The following is a 17,942-nucleotide window of genomic DNA, read 5'->3' as shown; positions in this document are numbered from 1 at the left end:
ATATTCTTTATCCCCTCACACTGTGTACAAGACAGTAGTTTTGGAATTGTTAGTTAGATTACTTGTTGGTTATTACTGCATTGTCGGACATTTCGCTAACTCGCATTAACATCTGCTAACCATGTGTATGATTGGACAGCTGGGTTGTTGGAGACACACACTGCTGCTCTGTTCAGTCTAAATGTGGCTTTTGCAGTATGAAGATGGACATTTTTGCTCTGCCCCCAATAATACCTCATGTACTTCCACACCAGGGGAAACCTCATTAGGTATGTCAGACAGCCCTCTCTCTTTCTGTTCTCTAGTAGCATGTCTAGCATGGACTGATTGGGTTTGTGTTTCACAGGGTGGCTGATACTGGGGCACACACTCCCACAGGGACACACATAATAAAGCTATAGAGGGGCTGTTTGGTCTACCTCAAGACAGATCCTTGAGGTTTCAATTTCACAGACACACTAATTGTATAGGAAGTTAACCTGGGACTATTTACAACAGCTAAATGTGTGAGAGAGATGTGTGTGTGTGTGTGACTGCAGGCTGGGGTCAGGGTCTTACAGGGATCACCAGCTGTTCTAGGTCAGGCAAATGTGAGACTCCACAAAAGATTAGGTAACCCTCACACTACACTGACCCTCACCCCCTACCACTCCCCTCCTAACCCCCTTCCCCTGGGATTAGAGTCAGTCTCAGGCAGCTGAGAGAAAGAGAGACCAATCTAAAAAGAGAGAGACAAAAGACAGTCAGCTCCAGAATAGCATTTTATTTTACAAATGAAATGCAGGAGGGACAGAACTCACTTCAGGAAGGGGACATATGGGAGAGGGCTGGAAGGCAAGACAAGGCAGACACCCCCAGACACACACACGTGGAATCATCTGTGCAGTCAATAAGCACATGCTGTCCTTCGATCATCATCATCATCGATCATCACTCTAATTAATTGTAATCAACGATAGTAGCATTCCAGGACACTCTGTAATAACTGTCCCAAATCAATGGAGTTGAATCACATTCTAGTGAGCGTTATGGAAACACAGATGCTGAGACAGGGGAGAGAGATTTTTTATATATATTTTTTCTTATGTAACCTTTATTTAACTAGGCAAGTCAGTTAAGAACAAATTCTTACTTACAATGATGGCCTACCGGGGAACAGTGGATTAACTGCCTTGTTCAGGGGCAGAACGACAGATTTGAACCTTGTCAGCTCGGGGATGCTATCCAGCAACCTTTCAGTTACTGGCCCAACGCTCTAACTACTAGGCTACCTGCCGCTCCAGATGCAGTGGTACAATCTCCATGGAAACATTTACAGATGTACACAAGACAGAACCAAAACGTTCTGACACAGCAGACCATTCAGATCAGAGATACATGTAGTAGTTACAGACACCCGCGGAACAGATTTCATAGTAGGTGCAGTAGGGGTGGCACGAGGTAGTACAACACTTTACCTCAATAATCACCCAGTTATCATCCCCTCATCAGATGAGCACTTGACGAGACCATTGGGGAAATAAGCACTATGAATGTGTTTGGTTCATTAGTGGATGGGGATGAATTTCATTTCACAGCAATCCACTGCCTGACCATATTCATCTCTCAAATAAAAACATAACATGTTAAAATATTTCCAAATCTGGTAGGCTAGTCCATTTAACAAGGTCAACTATGTCCACCCTTCTCTCTGAAGTCTCCGTCTGCTCATTGGTTGCTGTAGGTTGAGTGACAGGTGTTTTAGCCAACACATCTTTGCAGTTATAGGGCCATTCCTAGTGAGGCGGGGAGTGCGTAGAAATGCAGACTCAGAGAGGCAGACCAGAAATAAAACAGTAATTATAAAAATAGCTTTGCCCTGCTCTCTTTGAAATGTACCTCTCCTTCTCCTTTTACAGCATGGTGTGTGTGTGTGCAGTAACATCTGTGTGTGTGTGTGTGTATATATTACATTCAGCCCTCAGTCAGTGATTCAGTACCTGAGCATTCTGCCCTGGGCTGCCGTGCACACGTTCAATAGAGCAACCACACATCAGACTCTGCCTGTCAATACAGGAGTCATATAGGGAGTGATGTGGTAAAAATTATAATAATCATTTAGCTAAATCAGGCTTTTTGACTCAGACATCAATATGCTAGACTGTTAGAGCAGCGTGAACATACCACGGAAAGGTACTGGTCAATAGTTAGAGAAAATATAATGGATGCTATAAACAAGTCTCTCTGCCTCCAATAGCTACAGGGGATCCTTAGGGTTAAACTGAAGACCTTGTGACGGTGAGGTCAGAGTTTGTCTTGTGGTTCTGGTACCTGAGTAGCACAGGAGAGCGGCCACAGGGGGATTGTGGGTGAAGTAGGGACGCATGGGTGGAGGAGTGGAACATAAAGTGGTGTAGTGCTCTTCTTAAAACACACAAACACAAGTCAGACAGCGCATACACACAATGCTTTCTCATTCACCCAATCATGCACACACACCGATGAAGACATGACAGAGACCCATGGAGCCAAGGAAACGGACAGCCGCAATAAATAACCCAGAAGTGGGGTCAGACATAAATACCGGAGCCTGTCTGTCCATTACTATTCTGTTCAAAGCTCCGTAAAGCAGGAGGGTTTAGACTCTAGTCCTTCTCACATGTCTGTCCATCAGGCAGCGAACGCTTCTCTCCCTCATCCTCTTCTCCGCTGTCTCCAAACGTCTGCTCCTCCATGTTGGCGAAGGTATATGAACGTGCTGCCACCTGGGCGGCGAGGGCGGAATTAAAGCTGAGCGCCGCCGAGCCGTGTAGTTCCGTCAGCCTGTCCATCACCGTGATGGTGGGGACCCGGGGCTGCAATTGGTCAGGCCCATTCAGTCCCGCCCCCTCGTCAGGCAGCCCGTCGCATTGGTAGAGCGCCTTGCCCGTCCCGGCTGGGACAGAAGCCCAACCTTCACCCTCCTCCCCCTTTTCCTCCGCCTCACCACAGCAGAACTCTGTAAGTGCTTTTTCCTCTGCCTCTGTGAGGGGGCGCTCGTCCCTGATCCAGTCTTCCTCCTCGTTGTTCAGCCTTTCCGATAGGTGGTTTCCCTCGGCGACACCTGGATTGGCTACGCCCACAAGGGTCAGAGCGTCCAATGGGTCGGAGGGCATCTGATATTCTATAGAAGTTTCCGCGGAAACGATAGGCATCACCGCCGCTAGGAGACAAAAGAAACACATCATTAAATAATCACATGAAAGAGAGAGAGAACTGAAGGAGCGGCAGAGGCTGAGCGGTGCATTGTAGGTAAGCGGAGCGAGACCTTGGTCGTTGAAGAGCAGCTGTTTCCACTTCCTCCTCTCGCCCTCGGACGCCCGCTGGCCCAGCACGGCTTTGAGCTCCGATAGGACGCGCCGAGACTCCTCCCTCTCCCGCCGCTGGCGCTCTCGTTCCTCGGGAGACAGCATGTCAACCACCGACCCCGCCCACCCGTTCTCATCCTCTGAGTCTGACACGTACGCTTCCAGCTCCTGGCCAATCAGAGGGCAGGAAAGACCCATTACACATAAAGACACTAATGGCACCTAGTTGAGTGTGTGTGTGTGTGTGTGTGTGTGTGTGTAGATCCACAGTGAGTGGTGAGGTTCAGTACCTGCTCCTCAGGCACAGGGTCCCTGTCCAGGATGAGGGTGTAGGTTGGGGCAGGTGTGCATGGCACAGGAGGGAGACACTGCTCTGGACCATCAGGAGTTCCTGAAAGAGAAAGGATTGATAGAACGTATTACACACACATACAGGTATGTGTACACACACACACACACACTCAAATGGAGTGTGTGTGTACACAACTTGCTCCCTGCTCCCAAAGAGTAGACCTCTAAAATGTGCTGAAACAGTCTGTGGTGAAACTAGGCCATTGTTCCCTCCCTCCCTTCCCTGCGAGGTCTGGTTCTAATCCTATATTTGAAGGAGCCACTTCCTCACTGACTCTGAATAGTCTCTAGGCTGGGCGGGGGGGGAGGAAGTACTGACTAAAAATAACCCTTCCACTGTAACCATGGAAACCCGGGGGGGGGGGGGGGGTGCAGTATTCAGACCCAATATCAGGGCCCGTCAGCTCTCAACTGGTCAGCTGCGCTAACTACCTAAGCCTAATAAAGGTAGTGTGTGTTCTTCACCTGGGCAGGTGTTAGCTCTCCTCAGCATGCGCTCCACTTGGCCCACGGTGTCCTCCCAGCATCCGGCGCTGGCCTGCATGTGGGGCTGCAGGTGGCCGAGACGCTCCTGGAGGTCCTGGTAGCCCTCCACAGTCACCTCCACCGCCTCTTTCGTCACCATCAGCTTCTCCAGGTCATCCTCCAGGATAATCATCCTAGTGGGGGGGAAGAGGAGGTGAGATGAGGGTTTGGGGAGGAGGGGTTAGGGGAGGAGGAGTGAGGAGAGGATGGGGTGAGGGGTAAGGAAAGGGGGCTAAAGGCGTCCACATGCTTTCCAGCCGAAACAGTTCGGACAAGTTATTTTGTGATGCTTTAGTTGGTTTTGGACTTCAGCACACAACATCTTTTCTCAAGGCAAGCCGAAGTCGGTATTACGTCCCTTCGTCAGAGATTGGTCAACAATAGGGATTCTTCAATGAAGTTTCTGTTGTCATTCAATGAGAGACAACTTGTTTTCATGGACATTTTTTCATTGAGAAATACTGCACCAAACATCTTAGTTAGATGTAAAATTGTGTAACTAAGATCTCCTCTGCAAAAACGTCAAAATGAATGACACATTTATTGAGTTAACTTACATTAATTAAGACTATTTTTTCCCCCCGTTTTTCAAGCGAAGGTTCTTTAAGGGAGTACGCGAGCACTCTCGTTCGTTTCACGCCAGCCGAACTGAAGCATACTGACGCCTTTAGACTGAGGGGTGAGGAGGGTATGGAGTAACAGGTGTTAGGGTTAGGAGGGCGAGGGTTGAGTAAGGGGTTAGGTTTGACTCACTCGTTGAGCAGGGCCCTGAGATGCAGCTGCAGGCTGCGTACAGACGTGTGCAGTGTGTTGAGCTCTCTGCATTTCTGCTGAGCGCGCCCCACCCTGTCCGAGCCCTGCGTCCGGCGCTGCGTCTCAAAGTACCGGTGGAACTCGTAGCTACGCTGCATGTCGCCCAGGCAACCGGCCAGGGCACCGTGGAGAGGCCGTGTCACCGTGGCAACAGAGCGGTGTATGGGCGGAGGAGGGGTTTCACCTTTAACCCAGTCTTCCCTGGGCTCCTCCAGTCGTCGTGGTGACAGCAGCAGGGCCAATCGGCGGAAACATTCTGAACTCTGCCCCACCCACAACTGGAACAGCACCTGGAGGACGGCAAGCCCACAGGGACAAACAGAGTAGCTAACACCCTCACTCTGACAATGACCCTCATTTCACCTATCGACCTGCGTCTAAATGATCTCTTCCTTCTATCTTTCTCAAACTTTATTTGCCACATGCGCCGAATACAACAAGTGTAGACTTTACCGTGAAATGCTAACTTACAAGCCCCTAACCAACAGTGCAGTTCAAGAAGAAGAAAATATTGACCAAGTAGACTAAAATAAAAAGTAATAATAAAAACACAATAAGAATAACGAGGCTATATACTGGGGGCACCAGTACCACCATAGTCCCTGTGCCCAAAGAAGCGACCTCTGTGGATCTGTATGCGAATTGGAGTGGGTCTAGGGTGTCCGGGAGGATGCTGTTGATGTGAGTGAGCCATGACCAGCCTTTCAAAGCACTTCATGGCTACTGATGTGAGTGCCACAGGGCGGTAATAATTTAGGCAGGTTACCTTTGCTTCCTTGGGCACAGGGACTATGGTGGTCTGCTTGAAACATGTAGGTACTACAGACTCAGTCAGAGGTTGAAAATGTCAGTGAAGACACTTGACAGTTGGTCCGTGCATGCTTTGAGTACACGTCCGGGTAATCCGTCTGGCCCAGCGGCTTTGTGAATGTTGACCTGTTTAAAAGGTTTTGTTCACATCGGCTACAGAGAGCGTTATCACACAGTTATCCAGAACAGCTGGTGCTCTCGTGCATGCTTCAGTGTTGCTTGCCTCGAAGCGAGCATAAAAATGCATTAAGCTCGCGTCACTGGGCAGCTTGCATCTGGGTTTCCCTTTGTAGTTGGTAATAGTTTTCAAGCCCTGCCACATCCGACGGGTGTCAGAGCCAGTGTAGTAGGATTCAATCTTAATCCTGTATTGACGGTTTGCTTGTTTGATGGTTCGTCTGAGGGCATAGCAGGATTTCTTAGAAGTGTCCAGATTAGTCTCCCGCTCCTTGAAATTGGCAGCTCTAGCCTTTAGCTTGATGCGGATGTTGCCTGTAATCCATGGCTTCTGGTTGGGATATGTACGTACAGTCACCGTGGGGACGACGTCGTCGATGCACTTATTGATGCAGCCAATGACTGAGGTGGTGTAGTCCTTAATGCCATTGTCTGTGCTAGCAAAACAGTCCTGTAGTCAGTGTTGCCAACTCCTCAGTAAGGAAAGTAGCTATTGGCTGTCCTAAAAGTAGCTAAATGACATCATCACCTAATTTGCATAATTAGCCATGTAATTGTGATGGACGCTGTAGGAGAGGAATAACGCCATGGGAGAGACAAAAAAGTGAGTAAAAAAACACCCTAAATATGTTTAGAACTACAAATGAGCAAGCTGCAGAGAGTGGCACACACAGCGAATAAGAACCAGATATTTGAGGCCAAACTCTTCCTTCAGCACTTTATGGACCCCATTGTTAATCCCCGTCATAACAGAGGCATTGTCAGTCCCTATCCCCAGGAGTTTCTCTTTTTTAAGACAACACTTCGAGGAAAGCCACAACAGCACGGGCCCCAGAAATGTTGATACAATTGTCTGCTTGGTGTCACTTAAGTACCTTACCACAACCCCCAGCTACATAGAAACTCTTACATCCGTGGACTCATCGAGGAGGAGGCTGAAACGCTGGTCACCCACATCTGCGACCAACTTTTTCAGAAAGTATGGTGCTAGAACACCATTAATCATTTCTGTGCACTTTGTCCTGTGCATTTTGATGTGGGTAGGAGCAGTGGAGATTGAGAAAGCAGCTCTACATGCTTCTCCAATATGATCACATGCCAGCATGGAACAGTGTTCAGCGATAGCTAATGCCATGGTGGCCTCAGCCTTTTTTGCAGAGTGAATTTTTTAAAGCATAAATGGCAGCTTGTTCTGGGTGGAACTGTTATAAGGCTTTGCCTTTTGAGTATGTTTTTGAGTTGTCATGTGTTTTTTTTACATCACTAAGTTTGGCGTAGAAATAAGCCTTACTATACAGGCAGTGTGCCCATGTATCATCTACAATATTCTATTTTATTATTTCACCATTATTTAACCAGGTAGGCAAGTTGAGAACAAGTTCTCATTTACAATTGCGACCTGGCCAAGATAAAGCAAATCAGTTTGACACATACAACAACACAGAGTTACACATGGAGTAAAACAAACACAGTCAATAATACAGTAGAAAAATAAGTCTATATACAATGTGAGCAAATGAGCTGAGATAAGGGAGGTAAAGGCAAAAAAAGGCCATGGTGGTGAAGTAAATACAATATAGCAAGTAAAAAACTCTGGAATGGTGGATTTGCAGTGGAAAAATGTGCAAAGTAGAGAGAAATAAACAGCTTCAACCAGCCTTTAAATTCAGGGTTCGATTCCCACTCCTTTATGTATTTTTGAGTGTACAGTTTAGACTGAGACATGATGAGCTAGCCAGCTAGATGTTTAGCTTATGTCACACAAGCACACACACAGTGGACAAGGTGAGTAAGTGACTGACGCTGTGTGAGTCAAATGCAGTGATTTATTTTAGACAAAAAACATTTTACATTTGCATCCCGCCCTGAATGTAAGCCAGGGCGGGATCAGCCAGCGGCGGCTTCCCGCATGCGTGATTCATTTGCAGTCTGGACGCGGAGGGGTGAACATCTCCTGCTCTGACTGCAGCTGGGAGGGCCTGCTAAGCGAGGAATGGGCTGTCTGTGAGTGCTTTGGCAAGGGGGTGAGGCCCACAGCAGCACCCGCTGCTCATTGAGAAGAGTAAGAATGATACGTGCTTTCACGTCAGTCTCCAAAAGTCTCCAATAACACCAAAAAAAGTTGCCAAATTTGTCGCTAGTCGATTTTTTGAAAATGTGTCGCTAGAGGGGTCTGAATACTCGCAAAATATAGCGACAGAGTCGCTTAGTTGGCAACACTGCCTGTAGTGTAGCATCCGCGTCATCTGACCAGTTCCGTATTAAGCGAGTCACTGGTACTTCCTGCTTTAGTTTTTGCTTGTAAGCAGGAATCAGGAGGAGAGAATTGTGGTCTGATTTGCCAAATGGAGTGCAGGGAGAGCTTTGTATGCATCTCTGTGTGTAGAGTAAAGGTGGGCTAGGATTTTTTTCCCCCCCTGGTTGCACATGTGACATGCTGGTAAAAATTTGGTAAAACTGATTTAAGTTCGCCTGCATTAAAGTCCCCAGCCACTAGGAGTGCCGCTTCTGGGTGAGCATTTTCTTCTTTGCTTATGGCCTTATAGAGTTGGTTGAGTGCGGTCCTAGTGCCAGCTTCGCTTTGTGGTGGTAAATAGACGGCTACGAATAATACAGATGAGAACTCTCTTGGTAGATAGTGTGGTCGACAACTGATCATAAGGTACTCTACCTCAGGTGAGCAATACCTTGACTTCTTTAATATAAGACATCGCACACCAGCTGTTATTGACAAAAAGACACACACCCCACCCTTCGTCTTACCAGGGGTAGCGTCTCTTTTCTGCCGGTGCATGGACAATCACGCCAGCTCTATATGGTCTGTTTCTTCATTCAGCCTTGTCTCCGTGAAACATAGGATGTTACAGTTTTTAATGTCCCGGTAGGATAATCTTAATAATAGGTCATCAATTTTATTTTTTAACGATTGCACGTTAGCAATGAGAATGGAAGGCATTGGGAGTTTACTCACTCGCCTCCGGCTTCTCAGAAGGATCCCCGATCTGCGTCCCCTTTTCTTCACGCAAAAGGTGTGGATCTGGGCCTGTTCCAGTGAAAGCAGGATATCCTTCTTGTCGGACTCGCTATCTATATAAAAGCAAGTTCTCTATCCCAAATCTAACCCAATCTCATCTTCTTTACGTCCGTCCGTCTGTCTTACCTTGAGGGCAGGGAGGCTGTAGTCATCGGTGAGCTCCTGTGCCTCCTCGTCAGTCAGGTGCTCTGTCCCCAGGCCCATCCCCAGCTCCTTCAGAGGCACCGCAGACACGTAGTTGGTCACATTGTCGATCTCAGAGTTCAGGGGGTACGTGGGTACGAGTTAAGGAGCCATCAGCTCACAGATTTACACTCATATATTAAATGACCTGCCAAATTGGTCAAACAGAATATATCCTCTAACACACATTCACTCAAGTGTAACATCAAAGGGGTTACAGACAGAAATCAATATTTAGTGCTTGCATTGTTTAATTCCTGCATAAGTTGAGTCTGGCAATACCCCCTGTCTCTGAGTGTGTGTGTGAAGGATATGCTTTGAGCATGTGGCACGTGGCTCGGCGGGAGGCTCTGAAGGCCGAGCGGAGCGCACGATACACCGCCTTCCGCAGGCCAATCAACTGCTGCCCCCGTGGCCCTGCCCCCAGCCCCGCCCTACTAAAGGAGCTGGCCGCACTCACCCTGTCGAGCAGACTTGACAAGTGAAATGTGATACAACTGTGCAGACGTCCCAGAGAGGCAGGTAAGCACACGTAACACGACATGCTAAAAACATGCTAATAACTGAGACAACAGGACAGGCTAACAACATACGACACGGTTATGACAAAATGCTATCACAAAACAAACAAAGACGAATACAGTGACAATGCTGTCCTACCGACAATACTACAGAGACTGAACAGTGAAACAGAGTAGGGTGGGGAGGAACGGGCTGTGGAACAGGCAGGGAAAGGTAAAAAGTGGGCCCTTCAGGTAATGATAAACTAAGATAATAATAGGTACTAGCCTAAATGCTAACCTTATAGTTGGGTAGATAAAAGTGCTAGTGTGTGAAAGTGGACAGTAACGTTAAGGACAGAGTACGTAACTCACAGCAGGGTTAGCATGCACACTTACAACACGAGTAGGAAGATGAGGATGCACACTACCACTATGGATGAAGTAGATAGATAGTAGATCAAATGGTCCACTTACAGGGTGAACCCTCGAGAGATGACCTCTGTCTCCTGTAGTAGTCTCAGGGACTTGCGGGCCAGGCTGGTCAGAGCCTTACTGTTCAGCACCATGGTCTGCAGCTCGGAGGCCTGGGCATGTGCTGCTCTCTGCATCCTCCCCTGTCTCCACAGCCCCGCCCCTCGCAACCCCACCCAGCCCATGACCGCAGCACACCACGGGATCACAGCCAGAGACCAGGCCCCGGCAGAGAGAGAGGACAGGCCTAGTAACACTGCAGCCAGGCCCACCAGCACTGTTACATCCCTGAGAGAGAAGAGAAAGAGAGAAAAAGAGAGAAAGAAAGAGAGAAAGAAAACCAAGACAGAAAGAGATGGAATGTTAGTGTCTGCTGTGTGAACATGTAGATATTTATGTGTGTTTGTGACTATGTTAGGATCTGTGTTTGGGGCGTACCACTGCGAGGGAGAGGCGAGGAGACGCGGGCAGGGCAGGGAGATGTCTCGTCTGGGTGAGCCGGAGGGCGAGGCGCCCAGGGTGAGCAGGCTGGGGTCTAACAGCTCGATGAGCTCCACATCCTCCTGGAGCAACACATCCTGGTCCAGGATACACTGCACCGCGTACTGGCCAAACACACAGTCCTATAGGGAGGGGAAAGAGAAAGAAAGAGGGATTGGACAGAGAGAACGAATATAAGAACATGTGTCTTTGGGATGAAGTCACTTAAAGTTCTATGGTTAGTCACATGGTGACCCTTACCAGCTGCTGCTCCAGCCTATGGGCAGAGGCAGCCTGGTGGAACGGGCTCCGCCTCCACAAGGCATCAGCCAATCTCCATAGACGTCCTCCCTGCCAATAACAGAGGATGGGTCAGGTGGGGAAGAGACAGGAGCTAATAAGGGGAACAGAGTAATCAACCAGGCATAATTCTGCAAATGAATAAGTCACATATCCTTCATACGAACAGCAGACGACACAGCCTACTACATCTGTGAGAGCAAACTGGGGAATGAGCTCTGGCCATCAACCACAAATAACGCTCATAACACACACACACACACACACACACATTCCTAATAAACATTTTCTTAATTCCAGGGCATATCCCAGGAAACAGGCTCTTTGAGACGCCAACAAAGAGTGACTGATTGTGTGTGTGTGTGTGTGTGTGTGTGTGTGTGGGAGAACCCCCCCCCACCCCCAACACACACAAACACCCTCCATTCCCCCCTAGTTGATAGTCTGCCAGGCTCCAATAGGAGATTCACTGTAAACAAACAAAGTAAACAGAACGATATTCAAATCACTAACAAACAGAGTAATTATGAGCATTCCAACTAAATTGTACAATTTGATATGCTGCTATTAACTAAATTCTCCAAAATGTCTATATTAGAAATCCTGATCCCCTTCATTTAGCCATAATAGTGTGAAGAGTGAGTGAATTAAAATGCCTACAGCGAGTCACACAATGAGAATAGCTTATTTTCCTCACAGTATTTTCTATCCTTGGGGAAAGTAGCAGTACTATCCCATAGTCATTGGTACTATCAGTATCAGACAACATCACCACTAAGGAGGCATATTTCAGTCCCAAATGGCAGCATATTCCCTATATATAGTGCGCTATTTTTGACCCAGGCCTGTAGGGATTCAGTGTTCCAGCCAGGCTACAGTTGTTCATGAAGAAGTTTCCACTCGGTAAAGGTCTAGGATCAGCTCACCCTCTCCCAATCCTAACATTAACCATTAGTGTGGAAAATGCTAAACTGAACCAAGATCAGCATCTACGAGCAACTTCACCCTTACTATTGATCCAGACTTGCTTGGGTGTGTTTTCTACCCTGAATGACTGTTATTGGGAGATTGGGACGCAGTGTGTTATTGGCCAGCAGGCTGCAGGGCTATTGATTATGGGTCTGAGTCTGAGCTGCAGGACTGGGTGTTCACGCCACACTAAACAACCAACCACAACAGGAACAGAACATGGTATCTAAACCACCCCCCAGAGAGAGGGTAGTGTGTTGTGTGTTAGTCGTGAAAGGGGAGGCCCATGTAGGCGTTTTCAGTCTCTACTACTCACTCATCTCAATCTTATATTCCCCATCCAAACATTAAGGCAGGAGACAGAGAAGGGCCACACAGAAAAACACAGACAGCGGAATGCAAACACAGTGACACAAACAACCAACACATCACTAGTAAGTACAGTTCATTTCCTGGTCCTGCTCTTTAGTATTCCACTGGCGTCACCCAGGGGAACATTCCAGAGTCTTTGTGCTCCCCGTCTGCCGTGTGAGAGGATGGAAAAAATACTCTGCAAAGACGTGTGTGAGAGAGAGAGAGACTGTGACATTTATGTATGTGTTCTAAATCTTATATCCATATTGCCATAAAACCTCAACGCTTGATCTTCTCTCCATCTCACTCTCTTATGACTCCAGGATTTGAAGGAGGAGACTAGGCAGGTTGGCGGTGAAGTTTTTATTGCAAATAAACTTCAACTGACCTCGTCCTGCCTTGGCTCTCTTCAGTTAGCCGTCTCGTCCTGCCTCCTCTCTCTTCAGTTAGCTGTCTCGTCCTGCCTTGGCTCTCTTCAGTTAGCTGTCTCGTCCTGCCTTCTCTCTCTTCAGTTAGCTGTCTCGTCCTGCCTTCTCTCTCTTCAGTTAGCTGTCTTGTCCTGCCTTCTCTCTCTTCAGTTAGCTGTCTCGTCCTGCCTTGGCTCTCTTCAGTTAGCTGTCTCGTCCTGCCTTCTCTCTCTTCAGTTAGCTGTCTCGTCCTGCCTTCTCTCTCTTCAGTTAGCTGTCTTGTCCTGCCTTCTCTCTCTTCAGTTAGCTGTCTCGTCCTGCCTTGGCTCTCTTCAGTTAGCTGTCTCGTCCTGCCTTGGCTCTCTTCAGTTAGCTGTCTCGTCCTGCCTTCTCTCTCTTCAGTTAGCTGTCTCGTCCTGCCTTCTCTCTCTTCAGTTAGCTGTCTCGTCCTGCCTTCTCTCTCTTCAGTTAGCTGTCTCGTCCTGCCTTCTCTCTCTTCAGTTAGCTGTCTCGTCCTGCCTTCTCTCTCTTCAGTTAGCTGTCTTGTCCTGCCTTCTCTCTCTTCAGTTAGCTGTCTCGTCCTGCCTTGGCTCTCTTCAGTTAGCTGTCTCGTCCTGCCTTCTCTCTCTTCAGTTAGCTGTCTCGTCCTGCCTTCTCTCTCTTCAGTTAGCTGTCTTGTCCTGCCTTCTCTCTCTTCAGTTAGCTGTCTCGTCCTGCCTTGGCTCTCTTCAGTTAGCTGTCTCGTCCTGCCTTCTCTCTCTTCAGTTAGCTGTCTCGTCCTGCCTTCTCTCTCTTCAGTTAGCTGTCTCGTCCTGCCTTCTCTCTCTTCAGTTAGCTGTCTTGTCCTGCCTTCTCTCTCTTCAGTTAGCTGTCTCGTCCTGCCTTGGCTCTCTTCAGTTAGCTGTCTCGTCCTGCCTTCTCTCTCTTCAGTTAGCTGTCTCGTCCTGCCTTCTCTCTCTTCAGTTAGCTGTCTTGTCCTGCCTTCTCTCTCTTCAGTTAGCTGTCTCGTCCTGCCTTGGCTCTCTTCAGTTAGCTGTCTCGTCCTGCCTTCTCTCTCTTCAGTTAGCTGTCTCGTCCTGCCTCCTCTCTCTTCAGTTAGCTGTCTCGTCCTGCCTTGGCTCTCTTCAGTTAGCTGTCTCGTCCTGCCTTCTCTCTCTTCAGTTAGCTGTCTCGTCCTGCCTTGGCTCTCTTCAGTTAGCTGTCTCGTCCTGCCTTGGCTCTCTTCAGTTAGCTGTCTCGTCCTGCCTTCTCTCTCTTCAGTTAGCTGTCTCGTCCTGCCTTCTCTCTCTTCAGTTAGCTGTCTCGTCCTGCCTTCTCTCTCTTCAGTTAGCTGTCTCGTCCTGCCTTCTCTCTCTTCAGTTAGCTGTCTCGTCCTGCCTTGGCTCTCTTCAGTTAGCTGTCTCGTCCTGCCTTCTCTCTCTTCAGTTAGCTGTCTCGTCCTGCCTTCTCTCTCTTCAGTTAGCTGTCTCGTCCTGCCTTGGCTCTCTTCAGTTAGCTGTCTCGTCCTGCCTTCTCTCTCTTCAGTTAGCTGTCTCGTCCTGCCTTCTCTCTTTTCAGTTAGCTGTCTCGTCCTGCCTTCTCTCTCTTCAGCTAGCTGTCTCGTCCTGCCTTGGCTCTCTTCAGTTAGCTGTCTCGTCCTGCCTTGGCTCTCTTCAGTTAGCTGTCTTGTCCTGCCTTGGCTCTCTTTAGTTAGCTGTCTCGTCCTGCCTTGGCTCTCTTCAGTTAGCTGTCTCGTCCTGCCTTGGCTCTCTTCAGTTAGCTGTCTCGTCCTGCCTTGGCTCTCTTCAGTTAGCTGTCTCATCCTGCCTTGGCTCTCTTCAGTTAGCTGTCTCGTCCTGCCTTGGCTCTCTTCAGTTAGCTGTCTCGTCCTGCCTTGGCTCTCTTCAGTTAGCTGTCTCGTCCTGCCTCCTCTCTCTTCAGTTAGCGGTCTCATCGTGACTTATCTGACATGACACATGCAAAAAGGATATATATATATACCCATTGGTAGAGTCAGCAGGAAATTGTGGCATAAAGAACCTTGTACTGTCTGGAAATGAAATATACACCAGGCAATCGTCCATGTTAACCCGCGCACACGCACACACTGCATCTCTATCTGGGCTACAGGATGTTGGACAAGGAATAACCATATCTTTGCCATTAACCCATAGGAATCCCCATCCAGTTGACTACTTGACTAATTGAAAATGGTGGATGATAGCAATGACCAATAACAATGGCAACGGGTGTTTAAACGGGTTATATCCATGATGAGTCCTCTATGAGAATAATTCCCATACGCTCCTCCGAATAACAGGCTCTCAGAGAGGAAGCATGACACGGACGGACGGAAAGTTCCCGGAGGAGGCTAATGTGACATCATTTCCTGTCCCACACGGGAAAAAATTAGAGAAACAGGAAAAGGAATGCACTCAGAGTCATGTGACCACGCGCTGGCCAGAACCCTGTCCCCCTACATAGAAATAGGGGTGTGTTCAAGATTGTTTCAAACATTGCTTGAGGGCTCTAAAGATATTTAAATGACTGCATACTGTACAGTAGCTGGGTATCATTAGCAAAGCGCTATGATTGTGCATATGTATATTACAGTACATATCACACAAGCCACTCACACCACAGAGGCATACACATGTTCGCACAAGTAAAAACAAGGTCGGACAAATACATGTACACACTAACACGCAACAGCATGACCGTAGAAGACTTTAATGCACTCCAGATATCAGTAATCTAATTCAGCCCCAGTGAATCAGAGAGCGCGAGAGGGAGCGTGAGAGAGAGGGAGCACGAGAGAGGACAGAAAGACTCTTTTCCTTTTACAGAGTTTCCTAAACAGGACTAGGAATTCCCCTTAGCACTAATAGAGAAATTTGACCAAATAGACAGAGCCTAACCCTGGAATAGGGGACAGTAGTGTGTGTGTAGAACAGACAAATACCTTGCTCTGAATCTGTTGCTCTCTTTCCTCCATGATCCCTGTCTTGTCTGTCTGCCAGCCGTGTATGAGCGTGAATGAGTGAGTGTGTGTGATATGTTTCATTGTTTGGAATCAATAGCAGATGTAATTACTTTCTGTCTGCCTGCATGAATGTACAGGGAGTTGGTCAAGCACACATACAACACCCCAAGGCTCTGCGATCATAGTGGGGGTTCCTTATGGTAGCAGTGATGGGTGTGTTTGTGTGTGTGTGTGGAGGGGGTCACTCACTGTGGGTTTGGACAGGCTGTCCTGGAGGGAGGTCGTCCCCCCCTCTCCTCCTCCACACTCGTCCTCCTGAGACACTGTGGGACACGCCTCAAAGTCTGTGTGTCCTAGATCCTGCAGGTAGTGGAAGAGCGGAGAGTTCTGGAAAGAGAGAGAGGGGAGAGTGTGTAGAGAGAGCATGATAAAGAGAGAAAGAGAGAGAGAGAGGGGGAAGAGAAAAAAAAGAGTGTGAAAGGGTAGAAGGAGGATGGGAGAGGAGAGAGAGATTTAGACAAATGTCAGATTTTGTTCCTGCTCTTCCCAATTCTCTGTTACAGATGTCCCAAGATACAGGCAGCTGTTCTTAGAAGTGTCACAACCCAGCCGGCACTGCAAGTGGCAGGAAGACCATCCCTGGTCTGCTGTAGCGTTACGTTCCAATTACCGTCTGGACTCACACGCTCATTCTCCACCCTCTCTCCCATTCGCCTTGCCAATCCATGCAGATTTCAGTCACGCTCTTTCACACTTGACTTCCATACATAAACACAGAGACCTTGATGCTGCGGGCACAACAGCCACTCAGATGACAAACTAGAAAAGGAAATCATCTATTCTCTCTGCTCAAGTCGTGGTCGCCATGGGCAACTAATTGTATTACTGTGTGCAGCTGCTTGTTTTTTATTGATTAGCTATGGTTTTGGGAAACATGGGACGAGTTAGCTAAGGGCTAAACTTATGCTGAACAAAGATATGCTAATGTTAAAAGCCTAGAAGAGAACACCCTATGTATGTGAACTACCCATCCCTAAACCTCCCCCTGGCCCTAAGCATCTTGCCTCTTTCAATACCCGTTTTATAACACCTAATCTGCTCCAAAGTCCATTATTTCAATCCAACAATGGAATTAAACACAATAATCTAAAATCCTTGCATAAAAGAGCGTTCATCATGATCAAGTGTTAAAGCTCAGCTTAAAGTGGGACTGACTGGAAGTGTGTGTGTGTGTGTGAGTGTTTCCAGCAGGGATGAGCAAATCACTGTCCTGCATCACAGCATCCCAGGTCAGACTCCCACCTCAATCTCCCTACAATAGAGAGATGTGCAGCAGCAAAGTGGGCCTTTTGATCTCTACCTCTCCTCTGTTTGCCCCTAGAACAACGTACTGGCACTTGGCACTGGCATAACAACAATTTGCCCACAATTAAGAAATAATAACCAATTGTATGCTCCAATTTTACCAAGGCGACACCTGACCCAATTTCCAACCAGCTGCGGACACTCCTCATCCGTAGGATCAGAGAAAACGAAACATCTCCGTGCTTCTACATCTGGATAGCAAGCCATTTGCCTACCTTGATAGATCCACCTATAATACGTTATCATGATTACACACCCCGATCCAAGCATGACATGATGGGCTAAAGTTACTCACTTGCATGATCGGACGGTATCGGTGGCGCACATGTTGACACATCAGGCTGTCAGACGTTTCGAACAACTAACGTTATTCCCTTACTACGTCGCATAAAGCACCACACACTCTCCACGCCAGCTATGATGATGAAACAGCACACTGTCCCATGATAAGAAAAGCTACTTAGCAGTCCGGCAGGATTGGCTAGGCTACACGGCCAATTTAGCTCGGATTTATGTGTCAGCTACGCATAACGGGTGTGTAAACGCCAATGGGTAAACGTTTCTCATGGCCATGCTAATAAGCTAGCTAACGTTAGCGAGCAAGCTACTCTGACAGTCTGGTCAACCACGCCAATTTCATCACGCAGAATGAATCAGAAAACCTATACAAACTCGGGCTTGACACACGTTAACGGAACATATGCGCCCGAATAAAAACACAAACCTCAAATACCACATCTTCATCAAACTCCTCAGTCATTGCTCTCCGCCATCGATATACAACCGTTACGCATTCTGGGATTGTAGTCGTTTATAAACGACAAGAAGTGAACATTTGAAGCAGTTGCTAACCCCTGTTTGCTGCACAAAACAAACACCTCGTCAAAACAACATTTCCCACAATCCAAATCG

General features: G+C 47.8%; 1 protein-coding gene across 4 annotated transcripts; it reads right to left on the bottom strand.

Annotated features, from left to right (window-relative positions):
* Nucleotides 1-748: 748 nt before the first annotated feature.
* On the bottom strand, nt 749-17,876 carry LOC139378537 (vezatin-like). Of its 4 annotated transcripts, none has more exons than XM_071120809.1 (12): nt 17,755-17,876; nt 15,915-16,052; nt 10,935-11,024; nt 10,632-10,816; nt 10,197-10,481; nt 9,534-9,692; nt 9,163-9,310; nt 4,956-5,305; nt 4,143-4,336; nt 3,617-3,717; nt 3,287-3,494; nt 749-3,181 (listed from the first exon to the last, which is right to left on the bottom strand). In XM_071120809.1, the coding sequence occupies exons 1-12, from the start codon at nt 17,788-17,790 to the stop codon at nt 2,625-2,627; spliced, it is 2,451 nt and encodes an 816-aa protein (XP_070976910.1). In that variant the 5' UTR covers nt 17,791-17,876; the 3' UTR covers nt 749-2,624. The 4 variants fall into 4 exon arrangements, with proteins under 4 accessions (XP_070976910.1, XP_070976912.1, XP_070976908.1 ...); XM_071120811.1 differs by having other exon boundaries at nt 9,534-9,680; XM_071120807.1 differs by lacking the exon at nt 17,755-17,876 and adding an exon at nt 17,326-17,531.
* Between the last annotated feature and the right edge of the window lie 66 nt (nt 17,877-17,942).

The sequence above is a fragment of the Oncorhynchus clarkii genome, chromosome 21, assembly GCF_045791955.1.
Source record: "Oncorhynchus clarkii lewisi isolate Uvic-CL-2024 chromosome 21, UVic_Ocla_1.0, whole genome shotgun sequence".
NCBI classification, from domain to species: Eukaryota; Metazoa; Chordata; class Actinopteri; order Salmoniformes; family Salmonidae; genus Oncorhynchus; species Oncorhynchus clarkii.
Note: the sequence above shows the minus strand (reverse complement) of the source record. Positions and strands in the feature narration are given on the sequence as shown.